Genomic DNA, 21,310 nt, shown 5'->3' on the forward strand with positions numbered 1-21,310 from the left:
GGCAAAGAGGAAACAGATCCCGCTAGTTTTAGGCCAATCGCACTTCAAAATGTTGATCGGAAGATAATAGCTAAAATCCTGGCTACAAGATTGAATAAGCATCTAACATCTATTATTCACCCTGACCAGACGGGATTCATCCCTGGTCGACTGTCTTTTTCCAATGTTAGACGACTGCTCAATACTATCTACACTGATTATAGTCACACCAAAGCAGCTTCTATTTTGTCTCTTGATGCACATAAAGCTTTTGATCAGGTTTAGTGGCCTTACGTGTTTGAGTTATTGCGTAGGTTTGGATTTGGTGAAGCTTTTATATCTTGGGTGAAATTAATATACGCAAGTCCGCTGTCCTGTTTTGACAAATGGTGATCGGTCAACTTCATTTCTCCTGCAACGCTCAGTTCAGCAGGGTTGTCCCTTATCACCGGCACTTTTTGCTATAGTACTGGAGCCTCTTGCTGCAGCAATTAGAGCGCATCCACACTTACATGGGCTTCAGGTTGGTGGTGTGGAGACGATCATCAGTTTATTTGCTGACGATGTAATATTGTATCTGCAGGATGCTGAGGAGTCGGTTCCTCATCTTCTCAGCCTGATTACATCGTTTGGAAAAATGTCAGGATACACCATAAACTGGTCAAAGAGTGAGTTTATGCCTCTCACCAAAATTTACTCACCAGGCTTTTTGGAAAGTGTTCCATTTAGGGTGGTTAATGACCATTTCACTTATCTTGGTTTGACTATACCCAAAGATCCAAAATGTATTTTCAAATTGAATTTTGCAGGATTTATATCAGGATTAAAGCAGAATATTGAAGGTTGGAAGCTTTTACCTCTATCAATGATTGGACGCATAAACTCGATTAAAATGGTTTGTCTCCCTAGATTTCTGTATTTATGTCAAAATCTCCCAATTTATCTTACATCCGCTTTTTTTAAAGACTTGGACTCCATGATCCTTTCCTATATTTGGAATGGCAAGCATGCCAGAATCTCAAAGATACACTTACAGAAGTCTAAAACGGAGGGAGGATTGGGCCTGCCAGTTTTCAAACATTTTTATTGGCCTGCCAATGTTAGGGCGTTAATGTTTTGGCAACAAGGCACTCTGGACAATCAGACACCCTCTACCCCTGTGCTGTTACACAGTTCATTTGTTTAAAGTGTATTTCTGTTAATAAGTCTATTAGGAAGTGTTTCTCTTATTGTGCTATGGTCCCTTTAAGAAAGAACAGGAAGGGAGTGTTCCCTAGTGGTGTCATGTGACTTGTATTCGCAGAAAAAGGCAGCATGGTGTTGAAGTGTAACGTGGTTCAATCAGTGGCATCTGCAATATGTCTCAAACCTTTGATAGCATCGTGGGTATGTATTGATTGTGTAGTTCGTATGTTTATTCTTAGATGATTCTCTTTTAGAATGAAAGTTTCATTTTGTGAGCTTTAATTGTGTGATTGATGGAGATGTGTTCAGCCTAGTAATGTAGCAATCTTTCAGAAGTGCACAGGCTTAAATACAAATATATACTTTAGCTCATTGATAAGGTTAAAAAACAGTTAATTAGAGGTTAAAATACAATAAATACAGTAAGGATAAAAACGGATTTATTTCATGTGAATGTGTATATTTACATTTTGTATATGGACATGTAAACACAGCATAAGGCTGATTATGTTTTTTGTGTGTTTTAGTTTCACACTTTTCTGCAACCTCAATAAACCTGTGGACAAGCGGACAACGTCTTCAGAGTCTTGGAGTTAGAAAATAGTTTAGCTGCCTGTCAAGATATATACAGCACATATATTAAGGACAGAACAACCCCACTGTGGCTTAAAATGGAGGCCAACTCTACCAACAACTCCTCTTTACCAGCAATGCTATTTTCCAAATTTGAGAAACCAGAGTCCTTTAAGAACCTGTGCTATACGTTAAAGCAGTCTGTTAGGATTTTAAACCAAATAAGAAACTTTTTGTCTTTACCAAACACATCAGTACAAACGCTTATATGCCTCAATCATTGTTTTGCACCTCCCTGGCATGACAAGTCTTACAATGACTGGAGAAGGAAGGGCTTGATGTCAATCAATGACTTATATGTTGATGGTTAATTTGCATCATTCAATCAATTAAGGGAAAAATACAATTTGCCCCAGTCACACTTCTTTCGATATTTACAGGTCAGGCATTATATTCAATCGAAAATTGGACATTTTCCAAATCTTCCAGTTGAACATGAAATTTATCAAATTCTCAAAAGCCCTCCCGATTCCAAGCATCTTGTTTCAAAAGTGGTATGCCTATTGAATGATTGTATTACCGCTAGTACTGTGAAAGCGAGGGATACTTGGAGAGAAGAATTGGGTATTGAATTATCTGAATCCATGTGGACCAAATGCTTATCTAAAATTCATTCTTGTTCTGTGAACAGCAGACATCAATTGATCCAATTTAAAATTGTCCACCGCTTGCATTATTCTAAAGCCAGATTACACAAAATCTATCCCTCGGTTTCCCCAATGTGTGACAGGTGCAACGTGTCAGAAAGTACTTTGTCTCACGCTTTTTGGTCCTGCCCTTCACTAACAGGCTTTTGGTCAAAAATATTTGACTTCTATTCCAAAGCATATAAGACGCCCATTCAACCTGAAGCTGGACTTGTTCTCTTTGGCTGCACTCAAACTATTAGGACTATCCCTGCTGTAATGCAACAACCACTGGAACTGGGTCTAATTGTTGCAAAAAAAATAATACTGAAAGAATGGAAGTCCCCCATTGCTCCTTCGTTCCAGCTGTGGGTCACTGACATGTTGTATCTAATACAAATGGAAAGACTTCGTCATGGCTCCATGAACACTTTTGCCCACTTTTGGAATCCATTTCTTTCTCATTTTGAAAAGATCAAAATACAGTAGCTGCTGACTGGACTCCTTTTCTTTTTCTCTGCATCCCTTCTGTTATATTCTTGTGTATACTCATTTGGTAACAATTTATGCATCTGAGCCATGTTGTTTTGTACTGTATTGTCTTGAAAAAAAATGTAAAATGAAAATAAAATATTGAAAAAAACAAAAAAAACATGCTCTGAATGATTTTATAAACCTCCTTCCAAAAAGGCACCAATACTGTCCAGGACCAGAATATGTGGAAATGATTTGCCTCTTGGCTCCGGACTGTCTCCAACATGCAGATGAGTTGGCGTAATGTTTTTTTTGCTCCGGTGTTATAAAAAAATCTAATGAGGCTTTTCCAGCAAAACTCTCTCCATGGTCTTGAATTTGACGTTTTCCATTGAATTCTGTACAACTGTTCCCAATCTTCTGCAGTCAGTACCAAGTTTAGGCCTTGACAACATTTTTAAGTGAAAACACGTTTTCTGGGTCTATTTACACAACAACAATGCTCACAATAAAATCTAATGACGTTTTATTCATAGAGCACTTTTTATACTCTGATGTAGCACAGAGAACTACATCAAGAGTTACCCAATAAACACACACACACACACACACACACACACACACACACACACGGGTGGCATAGCTCGGTTGGTAGAGCGGTCGTCTCCCAATTGGAAGGCTGCAGGTTCGATTTCCATCCCTGCCATCTCTGCCTGCCTACATGCCGAAGTGTCCTTGGGCACTTTGAACCCCAAACTGCCCCCATTGGAGTGACAGCCCCTTGCACGGCTGCCACCTCCAAGTGTGTGTGAATGGGTGAATGTGATGAGCTATGTAAAGCGCTTTGGGGCTGCTGTCAGCTAAAAGGTGCAATAAGTTAGTCCATTTACCATTTACACGTGCGTTAAAGAGCATAAATACAAAGATTTCAGCATGAGAGCATGTATTTTTGAAGTGTAAACACAAGGAGTAAACACCTTCCTCAGCAGAAATGAATACACTGGGGGTGCTTGTGGGACCCATCCAAGATGGTGGCTGCATGATAAATCAGCTCCAATAGTCAGCGTCAGTCTATGAGGCGTCTCCTTATATCATGTCTATGTGTAAAGTATTCTGTGCTAGAAGTCTTTGAAGGGCTAAATCACCACTGGAAACATATATATATATATATATATATATATATATATATACGTATCTATATACAAGCCTTTTACTCGGTACATCAATGAGCAGATTGTTAGTGAACAGCTTCCATTGATTGGACGGTTTAATTGTTTCAGAATTCCGATCCTTGTGGGTGGTCCTCGTGGGAAATAATCCAGGTTAATGACGGCGAGTTCTCCAAGAGAAAAACACTGTAGTGCTTTCTTGTAGCAACACATGACACATGGTGTTGTCACCCAGCACAGGGCCAACAGGCCTGAGCTCACACACCAGAGGTCACAATACATCCAACACTACCTCTATTTACTCTATTGATTAATCTGATTACTTGTATTAGGGTTATTTCCCTGTGGGATTAATAACTTATCTCTAATCTATTCAATCATTAAAAATGTCCGTTATTGCTTAAATTCTCCTAAAGCTTATTTTCTCTATGACAGTGGCGATAGTAAAAGTCTACTTAGATTTACTTTATTGCATGAAAAACAGTTGATTCTTGCCACAGCGGTGTCTATAAGTCGCCTGTTATTATGCAACTTTGTCAAAACTGCTTGACTGACCTGCACTACAATGCTGCTTGTGTGATATTTTTTAGATTTCTAAGTAAGGCATGTCAATAACTGCCCAAACAGTATTCACATCCTATGTTTCCTACACTGCAAAGAGAGGCATCATCAGGTGGTTTTCAGTTACTTTCAGGATGATCCTGGATGGTGATTTTTAGGCTTATTTCTTCATGATGTTATGCATCATGCAGCCAATCATTCAGTTTGTATGCAGTCGGTGTTGCAGGAGTGTTGGAGCCCATCATAAGAGTGGAAGCATTCCTTCACAGAACAAACACAGACAAATATCCCCAATCCACCCAAGTGACACACTTTTGGGCAATGTGAAGAACCTGAAGTACCAGGGGAAAGTTCCTGCAGACACAGGGGAAACATGCAGACTGTGAGGCACGAGTGTCAGACACACAAGCACTTTTAGGTTCATTCAGGAATTTCTTGTGTTATTTTCAAAATAATAGTTTTCAGATTTGTTTGTTGGACCAGGGGCCCAGAAAACCTTTAAATATTGAGTGGATGTAAAGAAAGACGAGCTTCATCCTGAGACACTGGAAGCAGTGAGTCTGTGTTTACCATTCTGATTGTTCCCATTTGTTTTGCTTCGTTACCTGAGAAAGTGGCTGATTGTTGGATTCACTGGCGGTTTCTGACGGAGGACGAGTGGATGTAGACACTCAGCCAGCAGCTGGACTTGTGCTGATGCTACAAGGCGTCTGCATTGCAGTTTCCTCCCTCCCTCTCTCTGCCTCACTCTTTTCTCCCTTCACACTGTTTCAGGCTGCATTACTCTGTCTCTTCTCTGTGTTTAAATGAAGGTAGAACATTGTGATCAGCTCCTCTCCACCATGTATGCTTCATTAGGCCTGCTTCTCTCCTGCCTCCCTCCTGCTAAAGCTCATCTCCTGCTACAGAGGGTTGATGCATGAAGGTGTGAGTCTAAATCCTCTCTACTCCTTCCATGGCTGGAGAAATGCTTGTGGAGCTCATTGTGTGTCTGCACAGCTCTGTGTGTGTCGGACTGGTTCAGGAGATTTACTGACTGTTTTAGTGACACGATGAAGTCGGTAGGACAACAAATGAAGCGCATTGACTCCTTCATACACTGACCTTCACTCGTGGCTGTTCATCACTCTGCTCTCGCTGTCACTCGCTGCCCCGTGAAGCTCAAGAGCTGGCTGTGTTTTAGTGGAATCAGCAGAATGATTTCAGTCATGCTCAACTTGAGGCTTTTCATTTTTTTGCTTATGGTATATCTGCAGAGAAAATGACGAGCTCATGGTTTTCCAAATGGAGGGAGAGAGGAGGAGGAGTAAAACAGGGAGAGGTGGAGTTTAGGAGCTGCCTCTTAGCTCTGATCCACAAAGAAGCAGAAAAGTAGAGCAAGAGAGAAGAGCAGAGGGAGAATGTGAAAGCTGCCAGGAGACAAATGGAAAAAACACGGGAGACAGTGGAAAGAAAGATGCAAAGAAGAGGTGGTGTGAGCCAGAGAAGGCCCGCTGTTAAATATGGAAAGAGCAGATGAAGGGAAGGAGAGGAGTTCAGTATGTTGGGAGGAAAGGGAGGTTTGAAGGACAGCAAAGGAAGAGGGAGGGAGGGAGGGAGGGAGTGGAAGCACGTCCTGTCACACCTCCACTGACGTCCTTTTTCTTACGATAAATTAAAAAAATCCTCCTGATCTTCTTGTGCATGTCTCACGTGCTTTTGCGGCGTCCTTGGAGCTTTAAAACCCTGAGAGGAGAAGCGGCAGCACAGTGAGTGGATCGGGAGCTCCCTTCATCTGAACGCTCTCTGGGGATTAACTCTGAAAGGTCTGGCAGACTTTCTGAATGTGTCTGAGAAAGAAGGATAGTGGGGCAGTCATTATTTTTAGTGCTCTTTTTGGAGGATCTGAACGGAGCCAGACACGGAGGTGTGAACTTCTGCAGTTAAACGCTCTTGTGTGGTGTTATTTGAGTGTGTACCTGCACTGAACACACACTTGTGGGACTCTGGTGGACAAAGAAACTACCTTGATTATCTGTTTGCTCGGCTGTGTGGCCCTAACCTATAGATGCCTTTGATCAAGGACACACACGCACACGCACACGCACACACACACGCACACGCACACGCACACGCACACACACACACACACACACACACACACACACACACACACACACACACACACACACACACACACACACACAACTGTAGAGAATTAATCCTGGCGGTCTTGTTGGACGCTGAGCATCAGTTCACTGCAGGTCCATTGTATACAGGCGTGTCTGTCACGATGACCGCTTCAGACTGGTCTTTCACACGCTCACTGCGGTCTTTGTGACGACTGTCTGCCCGTGGCTTTTAAATCCACGCTGTAGTGTAAACAGCTCTGCGGATTGTCTGTAGATATGTCAGCTGTGGACTCTGGATATTTATCTGTCTCCTTTATCTCAAACTCACACCCTTGTGTACACACACTCTGAATGAAATGTCAGAAACAAACTCAGAAAGTATAACAAAAAAAACAAAACTTTTCCATGTCAGCTTCCGTAAAGCGAGCCCCGTGTGCGACCTGCCGTAAACTGAGGTCAGCAGCCTGAAGCCATTGAGAGGATAAAATGTCAGCATCTGGAGGGATTTTAAGGTTGATAACCAAACCAGTCCAGCGGCCAGTTGTACACCAACACAATAAGAAAACACAGCATTTCCTGCGGACCGAGAGAACGCCTTCCTCCTGCTACATCACTTCCGCATTCCTCTCCAGTCTCCGACCTCCGGCAGAGGCTGCGCTTGTCAACAGTACAAAATTCGGTAAAGTGTAAATTCCAGGGGGCATCCAATGAAGGCAACTACACCTTTGACTGTTATTTTTTGAGGGAAAATGTATTAAATTAACATGCGATGTGGTGTCATTGGCAATTTCTTCCCCTTGTATGTTTTCTGAAATGTCCCTATGATTTCATTTGTTGTGTCAGTTTTTATCTTCTGTTCAAAGTATTGTGGTGTGCCCCTGGAGGGAGGTTCTCTCAAGCAGAATGGAGTGGGTGTGTTGGTTACGACGTGTGGGGGTGTGTTGGTGACGTGTGTGTGTGTGTGTGGGGGGGGGGGTGTTGGTGACATGGGTGTGTGTTGGTGACGTGTGGAGGGTTGTTGGTGACGTGTGTGTGTGGGGGGGGTGTTGGTGATGTGTGTGGGGGGGTTGGTGACATGGGTGTGTGTGTGTGTTGGTGACGTGTGGAGGGTTGTTGGTGACTTGTGTGGGGGGGGGTGTTGGTGACATGGGTGTGTGGGTGTTGGTGATGTGTGGAGGGTTGTTGGTGACGTGTGTGTGGGGGGGGTGTTGGTGACATGAGTGTGTGTGTTGGTGACGTGTGGAGGGTTGTTGGTGACGTGTGTGTGTGTGTTGGTGACGTGTGGAGGGTTGTTGGTGACGTGTGTGTGGGGGGGGTGTTGGTGACATGAGTGTGTGTGTTGGTGACGTGTGGAGGGTTGTTGGTGACGTGTGTGTGTGGGGGGGGGTGTTGGTGACATGAGTGTGTGTGTTGGTGACGTGTGGAGGGTTGTTGGTGACGTGTGTGTGTGGGGGGGGGTGTTGGTGATGTGTGTGGGGGGGTTGGTGACATGGGTGTGTGTGTGTGTTGGTGACGTGTGGAGGGTTGTTGGTGACTTGTGTGGGGGGGGGTGTTGGTGACATGGGTGTGTGTGTGTTGGTGACGTGTGGAGGGTTGTTGGTGACGTGTGTGTGGGGGGGGTGTTGGTGACATGGGTGTGTGTGTGTTGGTGACGTGTGGAGGGTTGTTGTTGACGTGTGTGTGGGGGGGGTGTTGGTGACATGGGTGTGTGTGTGTTGGTGACGTGTGGAGGGTTGTTGGTGACGTGTGTGTGGGGGGGGTGTTGGTGACATGGGTGTGTGTGTGTTGGTGACGTGTGGAGGGTTGTTGGTGACGCGTGTGTGGGGGGGGTGTTGGTGACATGAGTGTGTGTGTTGGTGACGTGTGGAGGGTTGTTGGTGACTTGTGTGGGGGGGGGGTGTTGGTGACATGGGTGTGTGTGTGTTGGTGACGTGTGGAGGGTTGTTGGTGACGTGTGTGTGGGGGGGGTGTTGGTGACATGGGTGTGTGTGTGTGTTGGTGACGTGTGGAGGGTTGTTGTTGACGTGTGTGTGGGGGGGGTGTTGGTGACATGGGTGTGTGTGTGTTGGTGACGTGTGGAGGGTTGTTGGTGACGTGTGTGTGGGGGGGGTGTTGGTGACATGGGTGTGTGTGTGTTGGTGACGTGTGGAGGGTTGTTGGTGACGCGTGTGTGGGGGGGGTGTTGGTGACATGAGTGTGTGTGTTGGTGACGTGTGGAGGGTTGTTGGTGACGTGTGTGTGGGGGAGGGGTGTTGGTGACATGGGTGTGTGTGTTGGTGACGTGTGGAGGGTTGTTGGTGATGGGTGGGGGGGGGGTTAAGATAAGATAAGATAAGATATCCCTTTATTTATCTCGCATGTGGAGAAATTTGCATTGGTACAGCAGGATAGTACAGAGAAAGAAGCACGCATAGCAGGAACTAAAAAAGCAGATAAAAATACAATATAACAAAAGAATATGCACACGGTGCCTATAAGTGTGGACATGTACAGAGTATGGGGGTGGATGTATTGCACAAAAAAGCAGGTAAAAATACAATATAACAGAAGAATATGCTTGGTGGGTTGGTGACATGGGTGTGTGTGTTGGTGACGTGTGGGTGTGTGTGTTGGTGACGTGTGGGGGGGGTGTTGGTGACGTGTGGAGGGGTGTTGGTGACGTGTGGGGGGGGTGTTGGTGACGTGTGGAGGGGTGTTGGTGACGTGGGGGGGGGTGTTGGTGACGTGTGGAGGGGTGTTGGTGATGTCTGGGGGGTGTTGGTGATGTGTGGGGGGGGGGTGGTGATGTGTGGGGGGGGGGGTGGTGACGTGTTGGTGATGTCTGGGGGGATGTTGGTGATGTGTGGAGGGGTGTTGGTGACGTGTGGGGGGGTGTTGGTGACGTGTTGGTGAAGTGTGGGGGGGGTGTGGTGACGCACAAGAGAAATGCTTGACAGGTGAACTGTCAAGTTGCTGGAGACAATAAAGAAGCCGACTGGACTCCTTCGTCCGTCTCATCTTCTCCAGCCTCCACAGTATTCTCTTATTTGCAAGTATCGAAAGTGATCATGTTCCCCTTGTCCGAATTTCTCCTTTACTTTTTCATGGCTCTATTCTTTTTTATTCTATATTCTGTATATCTATATATATAAACTACATCACCCTTGTTAGTTGTCTTTTTGGTCTTTTGGTTGATGCATCATCTTCTGATCTTTACCAAATCATTTTCTAAAATATCATTAGCCACAACAAATCCCCTACTTTTCTCTAGATTTTAAAATAGTTTCCATAGATTCTGGTGATCCATGCTGAACACACACACACACACACACACACACACACACACACACACACACACACACACACACACACACACACACACACACACTTCTCTCATTAAATAAATGTTTTAAATGAAGTTGACCTGACCTGTGGACGCCGTGCTGTGTGTCCTGTGCAGAGTTCTCATCTGGCGCTCATTGACACGCTGATGATGGCGTACACGGTGGAGATGGTGAGCGTGGAGCGAGTGATGTCCTGCATCAACAGGTACTCCTCAGCAGAACCTTCACACTCAAACGCTCAGCAGCTGCCGTACGACACCGAGGACGCCATCACCACCTGGATCAACAAGGTACATAGAACACGCACACAGCACATCCATCTGTGTCTCTGTTTGAGTTAAGCAGAATGAAGAGAGTGTGTCAGCTCCTCTTCTGGTGGGTTAAAGCACACAGATAAAAAGCTAAAACATGAAAGACAGTGACCATGTATACTAAAGTCACAGGGATTACCAGCAGATAAGTTACTCGTCTATCGTGTTGAAACAAGACAGAGTTTGATCTGTGGCTGCATTTTGGACTATTTCTCAGTGTTTATTTTTCAAAAGTTAATTTCACTGCTTTTGACCACATGCAATATTTGAGCTTTGAAACAGACATGAATTAAAAGGTCTTTGTAATGTGAAAGACCTTTTGGCGACAATTTGCACACCTTCATTTGGTTTTCGTTCACTTTCACTTTTGAGACCAGATCAATCCGCCTGGAAAATGTCACGCAATTACAATAAAAAATACTGACATGCCGCTCTTTAGATTGTTAGAGCCGTAGTGTCTCACACCAATTAGTACGTATTGTTAATAATGATCTTTTAATGTTTTTGACATTGAAATTTCTTCTTGTTATAAGCTGTTAGTGTTTGTTGAGATACTTTTTATACAGAATTGTGGTGTGCACTGTTAAAGAAGAGGCTCACATTAGAATAGAGGAAAGGGGTGGTGTTGTGAGACCTTTGGGTGTGGTGTTAGGTTATGTGCTGGGGATGAATGAGGAAGTGACAGAGAGCATCGGGGGTTGCTGTATGCTTGAAATATTTGACATGTCAGCTGTCAAAGTGGTGGAAGTAATAAAGAAGCCGACTGGATTCCTACGTCCATCTCATCCTTCACGACTTCTACGCTGGTGACCCTGACGTGATGTCTGAACATGTTGGGAGGGGCGAGTTGAGCCACAGTTCCCAGGGTCTATGCCGCTGCTGTCAAGTGGCCGAAATATTGGCAGCACGATCCAGAACCATGGTTCCATCATATTAAAGCCCAGTTCCATCTCCGAGGGGTTATGGTGGACGACACAAAGCACCCTCATGTGGTTGCGGTGCTGGATTCATCCACTGCCTGCAGAATGATGGGATTGTTGCAGGACCCGCTGGCGCAGCGCAAACTCACCGCTCTCAAAGCTCAAGTCCTCCAGCTTTCCAACACGGAGCGGTCTGAACATCTGCTGTCACACAACGGCTTAAGAGACTGTAAACCCTCGGAACTGATGGAGAACATGTTGGGAGACACACGCCGCACCACTCATTCCCTCGCCCTTCAGGAAGACACCAGACCCGGTGCTTGGTAGCGGCTGTGACCCCAGGGAACACGGATAAGCTGCTGTTCATTAAAGACATTTCCTCGTGGATGCCGGCGCCCAATGTTGCATCACACCAGCTTCTTTCACCTACATCATGGGGGGTCGGGCAGGAGCCACCACTGGGTGCTGCTAAGAGGACTCCTATCCAGGCCTTCAGTACCAGGTTCGTGTCTGTGGGTTTCAATGGCCGTCAGTTCACTTGGGATTTTGTGACGGCTGCCCTGTCCTGCCCATCCTGGGAGCAGATTTTCTCTGCGCTCACAGACTTTTACTAGACATTGCAAACCCCTACCTGGTGGACGCAATCTCTCTCTCCTCTTTCTTCTGTCCATAGGACAGGGCACCACATCATCCCTCGGCAATACTTTAACTGCGAGGGATGTATACCAGCGGCTCCTAGCAGAATTCTCTGAGCTGACAGTCCCGACCTTCACCGCCTCCATCGCTAAACAAGGAGTGGAACATTATATCACTGCAGCTGGCCCACCGGTTCTTGTGCGTCCTCACCAACTGGATGTTGCTGAGCTGGCGGTTGCTTAAGGAGGAAATAGCGACTAAGGAGAGACTGGGCATTGTGCGGCGCTCTGACAGCCCTTGGGCTTCGCCTTTACATAAGGTTCCCAAGTCCAGTGGAGGCTGGAGGCCTTGCAGTGATTTTCGGTGCCTTAACAATATCACCACTCATAACCGGTACCCACTTCCACACATCCAGGATTTCTCTGCTCACCTAGCGGGGAACGTCGTTTTTTCCAAGGTGGATTTGGTGAGAGGCTACCACCGGGTACTGGTCCAATCACATTGTTTGGAATAGTTTCTGAGAATTTTGTTTGGTCTTAAAGGCCCAGTGTAGACTTTCCAACAGTTGATGAACTCAGTGTTCGTCTGTCTTTACCTGGGTGACATCCTGGTGGCCAGCGCCTCAGGTGAGGAGCACCTGTTACACCTGTGGCACCTCTTTGAGAGACTTAATGAGCTGGGCTGATAGTGATCGCAGCTTAGTGTCGATTTGGACTCTCAGAAATTGAGTTTCTGGGAAACAGTTCTTGCCACCATCAGGACATGGACTGGTCCCCAGAAAGGATCCTGGCCGAGGTTGTGCTCTCCAACACTGCTACGCTGGCGCATCCGTCCCCAGCAGCGCCATTGGCGCTCACCACCGATGCCTGGGATTACACAGTGGGGACAGTATGTGAGCAGTGGTGAGCTGGAGCTTGGCAGCCACTTGTATTCTTCAGCAAACAACTGTGTGACAGTGATGGGAAATACAGCATGTTTGACAGAGAACTCTGTCAGGAGTTTACTGCTTTTGTTGACCACAAACCTCTCACTTTCACATAAAAGACAAATCATCAATTTCATGCAATCCGGGTTAATAGTTTTTGCAAAAAGTTGCTAAAATACATACATACAAACAATCAATAAAAAAATAAATACATGCTGATATAAACATAACCTTCTCCCAACTTTTGTTATTGTGCTTCTTTCGAAGTGAAATCTTTTTATTTTCTTAATAGATGAACAGTATTTATGACTGATGGATATTTTACATAATGCTAAATTAAAACATTATCTTCCTCCTCTTTAAATGTGTTCGGACCAAACGTGTGTGTTTAGATCCTTGTTTCAAACTCCAGAAGAGTCACCAGTGATTCATGTTTACTGACGTCCGGTGATCCAGTCCAGCAAAAAGACTTTTCTTTGGTTGGTAAAGGCAGAAAAGCAGTAAAATAAGAAATTAACTGTCAGGTGTGTGTGTGTGTGTGTGTGTGTGTGTGTGTGTGTGTGTGTGTGTGTGTGTGTGTGTGTGTGTGTGTGTGTGTGTGTGTGTGTGTGTGTGTGTGCGTGTGCGTGTGCGTGTGCAAAACATCTGAATGAAGTTTTTTTTTTTTTTCCATCTTCTGAAGGTGAATGAACATCTGAAGAACATCCTGGTGGAAGAGCAGAAGTTAAGAGCAGTTTCAGTCCACGATTCAAACTCCACAACTCAAAAGGTAAGATTACACACACACACACACACACACACACACACACACACACACACACACACACACACACACACACACACACACACACACACACACACACACACACACACACACACGGTGAAGGACAAAATTAGGGAACAAGTTTTCGCTATGCAGTGGAAAATTGCTTATTAGGGACGGAGCCCAAAAGACCAGGACCCGATTGTTTTTGTAGTGTTTCTTTCTTTTTTGACTCCTGATGCCTCATTGAGCCCAAATTTAACCCAGTAAACATGCTCAAATGTTGAACAAATTTGGCACGCTCATCAAGACAGGTGAAAAATAAATAAATAAATAACCCCCAGAGATCCAAAATGTGCTCTCCAGTGCCACCTTCAAGCACTAAAATGGCCACCACGGTCTGTAGGAATGTCGTAGACCAGGGGTCTCAAGCTCAATGTACCGGGGGCCGCTGGAGGCAGAGTCAGGGTGAGGCTGGGGGATTCCACCAAAACATTGGTACAAAAAATCTTCAAACTTCATTAACAGTTTTAATGATTTCTTCTGAACATGTTAGTCCTGAACATTGAATGAAGCTCATGAACGGTTCTCCTGAACATGGTTCTCTTGCCTCCTCCTTGCTGCCAGAGACTTGGCAGCTTTTCTTCTCACATATCTGAGCCACATTTGTCTTGAGAAAAGAAGCAGTTGAGACCCTCAATGTCTTGAACAGGGTGGGGAACCCGCGGCTCCTTGAGCCTCAGTCCCACTGCAGGACATCACTGAGCGCGGTGGTGAACGGTATGGTACGGTAAGGCAAAGCGCACCCAGACCATCTGTGTCGCGCGGTCCCATTACAGAGAGTGCAGTCAAATGTAGGCGGGTTGTTAACGACGCAGGGATGTAACGTCATTACGCAACAATAGTGGCGGCGTGTATGACCAATATGGCACGAGAGTGCTGGTCCTCACCTCGTTTGGAGGTATTTGTACTTATCTGGCCTGTCTGCCACTCTCTCTCTCCCTCTTCTTTCCTCTCTCTCCCTGTCCTATCCCATGTACTTCTCCCCCCAACCGGTCAAGGCGGATGGCCGTCCTTCCAGAGTCTAGGGTCCGCCCCACGGTTTCTTCCTGAAGAGGGAGTTCTTGAACTTCTCTCCATGCGAGGGAGTTTTTCCTGGCCACTGTTGCTTGTTCACCTGCTTGCTTTGGAAGGGTTTAGTTGGGTCCTGTTGTACTCTTATCATTGTAAGAGCGCTTTGAGATGTTTGTTGATGTGATTTAGCGCTTTACAAATAAAAAATTGAATTGAGGAACGATGCTTCATGCTGAGAGAGAGAGAGAGAGAGAGAGAGAGAGAGAGAGAGAGAGAGAGAGAGAGAGAGAGAGAGAGAGAGAGAGAGAGAGAGAGAGAGAGAGAGAGAGAGAGAGAGAGAGAGAGAGAGAGAGAGAGAGAGAGAGAGAGAGAGAGAGAGAGAGAGAGAGAGAGAGAGAGAGAGAGAGAGAGAGAGAGAGAGAGAGAGAGAGAGAGAGAGAGAGAGACTTATCAGTGATGTGTTTGTGTCGTTGCCATGGTTACAGGCTAGGTACAGGAGGGAGGATCATCAAAGGAGTGCACCATCTCTCCCCTGGTGGACAACCTGCTGAAGGACAACACAGATGGCTGCGCTCTGACCGGCCTGCTGCACTTCTACTGCCCGCAGGCCGTCAGACTAGAAGGTGGGGTTCACTGTACCGCTGTCGTGACTGTGAATGGATTTTGTCTAAAGGGTAAACACATGAGACCACAGTCAGTTCAGTTACTCTCTTGAGAAATAAAAAAGGCCTCGACTGTCCCATTCAGTGACTCTTCCTGCACAACGGACCGTCCCGCCGATGCTGCTGTATGACCACAGTACAAACAGAGTTTTTAACATCCATTCTGCTGCAAACTAGAACTTTCTCGATACGCTACTGGCTTAAATCTGAAGTCATTTTTCTTTTCAAGAAATAAACACTTGATGAAATCACATAAAGGCACCTGCAAATAACAAGGAATATAAGATGTATACAATAGTTGTTTCAGTTTTCATTGAACTTCTTTCTAGCAAAGTGAACCAATACCACATCAAACAATGAAACTGGGTTTGTGACTCCTGAAGTTCTCTTCATCAACACTCAATAATCACATCTTTTGCTCTGATTTCACTGCCTGAGTTCTGTTTCATCTTGACCAACAGGGGGTCTGGTCATTATTCCACCCTGGACAGCTCACCCCAGGGAAAACACTCACTATGGTAGCACCAGTTCACCTCACACACAGTGGCTTGTGGAAGAAACTAGAGTAAAGCTGAGCTTGCAGAGGGAGAACATGCAAACTTCACACAGAAAGACCCCCTGGAATGGAACTGTGGCTGTTAAACAACACTGCTGAGGCGACGCCCACTGCTGAGGCGACGCCCACTGTGCAGCCCCTCTCAGTTCTGTGGTCATGTGAGGGTTTATTATGAACACAGTATTTTACAGGAGTCTCAGCATAGTGGACACTTAAGATGCATTTTATATTTTGACATCTTATGTTTTTTTGTACATTGGGATATATACTCAGAGTGAATATTTCAAGCGCATTTCCTTCTGTGCATTTACAGTGTTGCAAAGTAACAAATTGCATTGACTCGCATAACTGTAATTGAGTAGTTTTCCTGTGTACTTGTACTTTTTTAAGTTGTTTTTAAACTCAGTACTTTTATTTGAGTTTTTGTTGTTAAAGACATGAAGAGATTAACAACCTTGGTAGAACATTGAGCTTCATAGTTTCAATCCTGTTACTCATGTCCAAGGGGAGGAGAGACCAATGTCCCAAATCGTCTTTTATTTTGGTCTTAATAGGGTAGCCATTTCTTGAAGTGATCTTGATCAAAGTAATTGTACTTTTACTTGAGTAGAGTACTTAAGACTCTTTCCATCTCTGTGTATTTGTATTCCTTTGATCTGTCCTTGTAATTTTTTATGACCTTTTTGTACAGTCGACTCTGAGCAACACATGAAAAAATCCATTGGTCCTGTACTGTTTAGTAACTCTGCAATTGATAATATCTAATGAAATACTTAATATGAAATACAATATAGCAAAATATACCAGTTAGCTTACACAAGGAACTCTTGAACTGTAGAAACATCCATCAACACCAGCCAGAGGTGGAGCGCGTCGGCCCCCAGCAGCTTCAGTTACGTGAGAATAAAAGTACAGACAAGAACAAACCAAAGGCTTTGTGGGGCGTAACAGAACTGAGGAGCAGAGAGGATTCAGGACAGACGTGGAGAAAGAAAGACTTGTTTCCCTGCAGCTCGCCTACTCTGGGATGGGGGATGTGATTGGTCATGAGGCGTCTGGGAGGGAGAACCGCTGTTTCAAAGAAAAACAACTGGGATGGTCTGGAGTTTGAATATCCAGTTCACTGTGAGCTCAAACACACACACACACACACACACACACACACACACACACACACACACACACACACACACACACACACACACACACACACACACACACACACACACACACACACACACACACACACACACACACACACACACACACACACACACACACAGTATGTGGCACTCTGCTCCTGCCCTGTGTGCCGTCCCACAGTAACGTCAGGGTTCAGAAATGCTCATGAGTCATCTGGAAGGAGCCCAGGAAGGTTTGAACGTTGTGACGTGTTTTTCTTTCTGGGAGTTTTGGCATCTGTGGATGGCAAAAGTAAAAAAGCGGGAAAAGTCAGGAAGCTATTCTTCTTTCAAACTAAATAAACTGAGCCTTATCTCTTCCTGTGTGTGTGTGTGTGTGTGTGTGTGTGTGTGTGTGTGTGTGTGTGTGTGTGTGTGTGTGTGTGTGTGTGTGTGTGTGTGTGTGTGTGTGTGTGTGTGTGTGTGTGTGTGTGTGTGTGTGTGTGTGTGTGTGTGTGTGTGTGTGTGTGTGTGTGTGTGTGTGTGTGTGACCCCTCCCCTGGCTCAGCAGACATCTGTCTGAAGGAGATCATGTCTCTGGCCGACAGTCTGTACAACCTGCAGCTGGTGCAGCAGTTCTGCAGGAACAACCTCAACCACTGCTGCCACTTCAGCCTGGAGGACATGCTCTACGCACACGCATCTGTGAAGGTAGGACGTCCTGCTGCATGACAGTGGAAAAGTGTTCTTATGATTCAGGTTTTGGGTTTGTTTAAGGGAACGCAGGAGAGTCGGGGTGGGAAATGAGAAAGTGGCAAAAATGAGTCATGCAAGGAAAAGCTTCATGCAAAAAGTGTGTTGGCCCTTTAAGACTGTCATATATGGATGCTTGTGCTTGTTTTAAAGACCATCATTTAGCTGCCAGACTATGTATAGATACTACTGTGTTAGTGCCCGCCCCAAGACAGAGGGCAGATTCAGAGTCCTGCGGCGTCGCTGCCTGCCACTCCTCATCTCTGCTCTTCTTTTTTAAGAAACTGAAACAAAATCCACAAAGTTCCCTCAGTCCTCTGGCAGATATGTCCTCGATACTCATGCATATTTGCATGTGAAGGTTTAAAGATGGATGGTATGGGTTTCAGTGTCCATCTGAGCCATCCAGACATAACAACCTGAAGCTGTGGTGGTAAATCGTATGCGGAGAGCGTGGGCACAAACATTCACATTCAACTCACTTGGCCTGGCAGACTAGGACTTTCCATTCTTCGCAGAAGCTCAGCACAAACTCTTCACACACTTTGCTCTGAGTTTTCACTCTTTCACTAATTTTTCATGTATTACAGTGTTTACAGTGCATCTGTGTATGAACTGCAGTGGTCCAACCGACTGACTGACTGACTGACAGACTGACTGACTGACTGACTGACTGACTGACTGACTGACTGCCTCCAGCAGTGTGTGTTGGTTCAGCCATCAGGACATACAGAGAAAAGCTCCCGTAAAATCACTTTGAATCTTTTCTGAAGATAAATTCATCTTCTGAGACGTCCCATCCCGAGTCTCTCGGTTCCTCTAGGTTCCCCTCTTGGGGTCAGGGAAGATCCTTCATGCACGTTTAGTGACTTCTGCCTTGCTTCATGTACAAGCAGTGATATGCCAGATATTAGAGTACATTTGCTGCAAAAAGCTGATTGTATTGTAGGATAGTAGGACTTGGTAGTGTTATACAATCTTTCACAGAGAGTCTGAGATAATGACATTTTAACTCAGAAATGGAGAAACGTGTGCAATGTATTCTGGCAGATTATTGTAACGATATATTCATACAAAGATTATATTTTAAGTTTCAATTGTCTGAAAGCAGTTCTCTCTCGGGTTTGAATTCCCCAAATATTTTGATGAATGCCAAATAAAAGTATCATTTTTTGAAACCATGATAAATACAGAAAAGTGCTTTATAAAAGTATTATCTCTTTAAAACACACATTTTCAGGACTTGAACCTATTATAAATTCGGTCAAGACAAATAAGAACGATCAAAAGTGCTTCTGCGCAGTGGAACCCGACAGATTTTAAATTAAAAGCATCTGACTCACACAAAGAGACTTTTTTTCATCTTTGAATTCTAATGGAAACATTAGAAACTCTCCCTGCTTGGTGTGAGAGGAAGTGTGTGTGTTGAGAGTCAGAGGGCTGGGAGGCACACACACACACACACACACACACACACACACACACACACACACACACACACACACACACACACACACACACACACACACACACACACACACACACACACACACACACACACACACACACACACACACACACACACACACACACACACACACGACTTCTCTCCAGGTCTGTAAAAAAGATGCACACAATACTTCCACAATAGTGTGATGAGGCTGTTTTAACGACGATGGTGAGAACCTGAAGGATGTGTGTGCTTCTGCAGAGTAACTACCTGGTGTTTATGGCTGAACTTTTCTGGTGGTTTGAAGTGGTTAAACCCTCGTTTGTGCAGCCCAGAGTCTTCGACCCAAACGGTACTGTACAACTATTATGAGCATCAGCATCTTTTGTCCCAGCATGTTAAGCAGGCTCTCTGTCTTACTAATACTTTAATATTACAATTTAACCTCCTGTTTTCTTTTGCAGCCTGTGAACCTGCATCCCTTCAAAATATGGCTCCAGTGTCCAGTCCAGTCAAACAAAACTATGCAAACAGACCTTCAATTAAAGAGAACGTCCCAGCTGAAGGTAAATATCTGTTTCAGATGAGATGCTTGGTCCTTTTCCCGATGACTCACTCTTCAACGATCAGCCACAGTTGTAATGAGTTTCAGTTGTAACTCATTCAAACCACTTAAATCTAAAATTTCTATTGTTTTCGGACTATTCTCCCATCGCTGAATATTTATCAATTCATTTCATGTAAGAACAGAAAGCAGCTAAAAGTGTACAACCAAACAGAAACTGAAAAGAAAAGTAGCAGCCACGTGAATGAGCGTGAACAGGATGACACGACATTAGTGAGCAGCAGAGGGAAGGGGAGTGTACCAGATATTACACTTTTATACATCTTACATTTTACCTTTTATTTTTTTTTTTACTTTCAAATTTCAATTCTTTTGTTGTCTGTGGTTCCAGTCAAAAGAAAATGTACATCATAGCGCCCTACTATAAGCGCCCTGTGTGAATGCTGAAGCTGTTTGGAATGTCGATGCCCCCTTGTGGAGGATTTACAGACTACAGTAACTGATATTTAGCAATGACAAAATATGAGTGTTCATGAGTAGATTTAACAGATATTCCTTGCTGAAGAAAATGGGGAACTGAACAGCAATGTGCACGGACCAGGGGCCTCATGTATAAATGTTGCTTATGCACAAATCAACAAGGAGGGAGGGCGCTAAAGAGAAAACAAAAACCATCAATTAGGACATCTTATTCCCCGATCGATCCCACAGAGACTCTCACTCACCAGTCATCATTCTTTCTTTTTTTAGAGTGTGCCAGAGGTATTTTGAGTTTGTATCTGTAAGGTACAATATGAAGGGTTTCCAAATCTTATCAAATTGTGGAAGCCTGTCTTTCAAGATGACTCTTATCCTTTCAAGATGAAGTGCAGTAGTCAAATGTTCAGCCACATTTTGGAGGTGAGGACAGCTGCACTCCAAAGTGTGAGAATTCATTTCTTTGCCGTTATAAAGCCATAGGAAAGAAAGAGCCACTGTGCCACATTTAGTTTTCCAAAGGTTTCAGATGTCCAGAGAATGATTAGGAGAGGTTCTGGTTTGATCAGTTTTATTTCTATAGCGCTTTTCGCAGACAAAGAGTCACAAAGTGCTTCACAGTAAAAACAAATAAAAACAGATAAAACATCTTAAAAACACTTACTTATGCGGTCCAGACGAGTTTGAAAAGGATATACACACGTTTAGTGTATTAATAGTGGTATAGTTACCGGAGCTACCAAAAACGCGTGTTACTCCTCCATTGCTCAACAGCGCCCCCCTTGGCTTGTTGGTGAAGTAGCACATTCTTATCCTGCTGAGATAAACTAATTCTGCAAACAATAACATGTAGACCAGCCATGAAATTTCAAATCCTACTTATAACTGTATGTATTATGTTATGTGTAGAGACGAATACACACTCAAAATAGTATAAAAAATCAGTTCAATGAGTGTCTATATTTGAAGCATAGTATAATAAGAATTGATACATTTATAAAAAGGTAGTGTGTACAGGTGTCGGCTCTCAGACCTC

At 44.5% G+C, this 21,310-nt stretch overlaps 1 protein-coding gene across 1 annotated transcript in view; it reads left to right on the forward strand.

Moving 5' to 3' along the window:
* The window catches only part of camsap2b (calmodulin regulated spectrin-associated protein family, member 2b), a 63,355-nt gene that overhangs the window by 22,206 nt on the left and 19,839 nt on the right, over positions 1 to 21,310 (forward strand). Inside the window, 7 exon segments of the mRNA XM_080466730.1 lie at positions 10,178 to 10,351; positions 13,536 to 13,622; positions 15,176 to 15,215; positions 15,218 to 15,313; positions 17,601 to 17,740; positions 19,494 to 19,584; positions 19,697 to 19,798. Of these exon segments, the coding sequence (XP_080322856.1) occupies positions 10,178 to 10,351; positions 13,536 to 13,622; positions 15,176 to 15,215; positions 15,218 to 15,313; positions 17,601 to 17,740; positions 19,494 to 19,584; positions 19,697 to 19,798 (730 nt within the window).

This window comes from Lipophrys pholis (genome assembly GCF_963383615.2).
Source record: "Lipophrys pholis genome assembly, chromosome: 1".
Classification (NCBI taxonomy): domain Eukaryota; kingdom Metazoa; phylum Chordata; class Actinopteri; order Blenniiformes; family Blenniidae; genus Lipophrys; species Lipophrys pholis.